The 3110-nt window shown below is 40.4% G+C and overlaps 1 protein-coding gene across 3 annotated transcripts in view; it reads left to right on the plus strand.

Annotated features, from left to right (window-relative positions):
- The window catches only part of LOC101856685 (G kinase-anchoring protein 1), an 18631-nt gene extending 15864 nt beyond the window's left edge, over nt 1-2767 (plus strand). For all 3 annotated transcript variants that reach the window (XM_005106560.3, XM_005106561.3, XM_035971942.1), the window contains one exon: nt 920-2767. In XM_005106560.3, the coding sequence (XP_005106617.1) occupies nt 920-940 (21 nt within the window). In that variant the 3' untranslated portion in view covers nt 941-2767. The remainder of the gene's footprint in view (nt 1-919) is intronic.
- The last annotated feature ends 343 nt before the right edge of the window (nt 2768-3110 follow it).

Genomic DNA, 3110 nt, shown 5'->3' on the forward strand with positions numbered 1-3110 from the left:
GGGGGGGGGAGACAGACTCAATGTAATGAATATGCACTGTAAAATGTCTGGAACGGATAGCCTAAGAGGAAACTGTTGGAGATAGTCATGGAGACTACAGCTCAGCCATGTGGCTTTCCAAGCGACCACCCTGACCGTAAATTCATGGACAACCTCAGAATCATAGATCTCTACATTCAGAGAAACATTTCTCTTGTGATTCATTGAACAAGTACATTATAAAAAATATAAGTTCTTCGAGTGCAGCTGATTAGGCTTTCTTGGCTAATCTTAAATCCTATAGAGGCATGTCTAGTGTTTTACAGCATTCACGAATGTTGCCCATCAGGCCTAGGTCTAACTAAACATTCCATGCAGTCACCCAAACACTAGTCAGAAGCCTTCTTTCAAAGATGCATTCCCAATGACCAATTAAAAAAAACAGTTCAGACCTCCCCACCCAACATTTCACCGACCAGCCATAGATCGAGACCTAGACCTAGACCTATGTGTTTGTGGAAAGTTGGGAACTAAAACGCTGTCCATGGCTCTCTTTGTTCGCCGTGAGGGGCAGCCTCACCAAATATTTGGTTTTCTAGGCTTGTCCTATGCAGGCTGTGCAGGTTGTAGTGGAAATTCCCCATTGTCAAGCTTTACCTGTCGGCATGTTTGGCGGATGGAGCGTGCGTTTAGAGGGAGTGACCGTGCGTTGTACGTCTAAATTATATAGTAACAAAACTGTCAGATGACGAAAGCGTGCGTTTGAGCGGAGCGTGCTTTTGTATGGCGTGCGCTTAGGCGGAGACTACTGTAGTTTACTTTTGCGAAGATCAGCACTTAAAGCACTAAGTCCACACAAATTGTATTTTTCATTTGTCCTATGTGCTTGACTTTGTCTTTATTCTTGACTCTTCTACTAATTTTTTATTTTTATTCTCAGAACAACAAGCAGGGGAAATAAATTTCCAAGCTTCTCTCCAGCAGTCTAACACTTTGTATGGGACCCAGTTAGATGGCTTTGTACCTTGGTAATTTTTAACCTAAGTTTTTGTTTCATGTTGTCCGTGTGTTCTGAAACTGGTCACATACGCCAATGGCCTAGTTGTATTTTGTTTTGCATAAATTTGAAGTGATGGCGGTGTTCTGCACCTAGATTAGAGCATGAGGTAACAGAGCTATCTTAAAATGTTTCTTTGTTAATGTGAGAGGAGCACTCTTCAGCTTTGGATTTCTAGAAATTTGAATTTTTTTGTATTTTGTGTTCACTTTTTGTTTCGATATTAATCACAGAGCATTTGAAAGAAGGCAGGGGACTCTGTCCGATGATGCAATTATTTATTGCTTGCTGAAGCGAAAATGTGTACAGAAGACGTAAGAGTTCTGTACAGAAGTCTCTGCCTGAACAAACGGTGATCGGGAGGGCTCCTTAGCATGTGTTTATACAGAGCGTGCATTTACATGAACCTGTGCAAAGGGAGGAAGAGACGCAATCATCTCATTTCCTTGATGTTTTAGTGACCTCCCTTAGGGGATGGGGGTCACTTTGGCCGATAATATGATGACACGTGACTGTTTTGTGGAGGATTCATCGACTGCTGTTATGATTTATAAATACAAAGGCATTGAATGGGGAGGTGGTGGAGGAGGAGAAAGATGGACTCACTGTGCTGAATTCACTATAAAATGTTGGGAACAGATTACAAGAGGAAACTGTTGGTTATAGTAGGGAAAAGTGCTCAGCCATGTGGCTTTCCAAGCAACCACTCCCAACTGCCTGTCATCTATTGCAGCTCGTTAAATGTATGGATGACAACAGAATCAGACATTCCGCGAGACTTTTCTCTTGTGATTCGTTGAACAAATAAGTATATTGTAAGTTGTTCTTTAATCCTATAGGGGCCTATCTAGTGTTCTACAGTGTTCATGCGTGTTACGCATACTAGGCCTAACTTAACATTACATATGCAGTCATTCAAACACCAGTCGGAGACCTCCTCTCAAAAATGCATTTCCAGTGACCAGTCAAAAGACATTTCAGTCACCCGCCCCAAACATATCGCTTGCCCAGTCCTAGACCCATAAGTCTCTGGAAAGTTAGGTGTGAAAATGCTCTCCATCACTCTCTTTGTTCTGTGTGAGGGGCAGTTTCACCAAATATACGGCTCTCTAAGCTTGTCATGCAAGCTGTGCAGGTAGTAGGGAAAATATCCGTTTGTCATGCTTTACTGTCGGCGTGTTTTTGCGGATTGAAGCATGCATTGAGAAGAAGTGACCCTGCATTGGTACGTCTAAATTATATAGTAAAAAACCCATAATATGACAAAAGCGTGTGTTTGAGCGGAGCTTGCTTTTGTATAGCTTGTGTTTAGGCAGAGACTACTGTACTGTCTGACTTGTAAAATTGTTTTTATTTCTTATTCACTTACAATCATTTAAATATGGTCTTTTTCAAATGACAATCGACATTTTTAAAAAGTCTATTCGCTGTGTTTTTCAATTTTGTTTCAAGACTACCCTGCTTAATTTAGGTGAAGGGGACAAGTGCTTTCATTGCATTGTCCTACTTTTTTTTCTTTTTAAGACAGTTTGCAGTTTGATATGGACGTTACATTTTTCTTCATCAATTTCCCTGCTTTCTATGACAAATTGTAATGAATATATGTGTGTGTAGGATGATGAGAGTTGCTGGTTGGGATGAGATACCCGCCTGATTCGATAATGTTGACCTTCATGTTTATGTCCCATTTTTATGTGATTCTACCAATAAAGTGCTCTGCCAAATAAATAAGTTTGTGATTGAGATTACTTTAAAATGTGTCATACTGTTCCTCATAACACCCAATGATGTTTATATGGTTGTGTCTACATAAGAACCTGGCCATCGACAGTCAAAAAAGGTTGTTGGGTGAATTTCAAAAGGCATGTCTCAGTTCTCACCGGTTAGATTCTTGGTTTACCTCCTTATTTTGCTTTATGACAGAATAGATAACCCTTTGTGGATACTGAGTGAACTTGGGGGATGGTAGAGAGGTTTTGTTTTTTAATATATAATATATGTGTGTGTGTGTGTGTGTTCGTTCATGTTTGTGAGTGTTGTGTAGTGTGTTGTTTGGGATGCTAGTGAAAACAAG

Source organism: Aplysia californica, unplaced genomic scaffold, assembly GCF_000002075.1.
Source record: "Aplysia californica isolate F4 #8 unplaced genomic scaffold, AplCal3.0 scaffold00543, whole genome shotgun sequence".
In the NCBI taxonomy this organism is placed as follows: Eukaryota; Metazoa; Mollusca; class Gastropoda; order Aplysiida; family Aplysiidae; genus Aplysia; species Aplysia californica.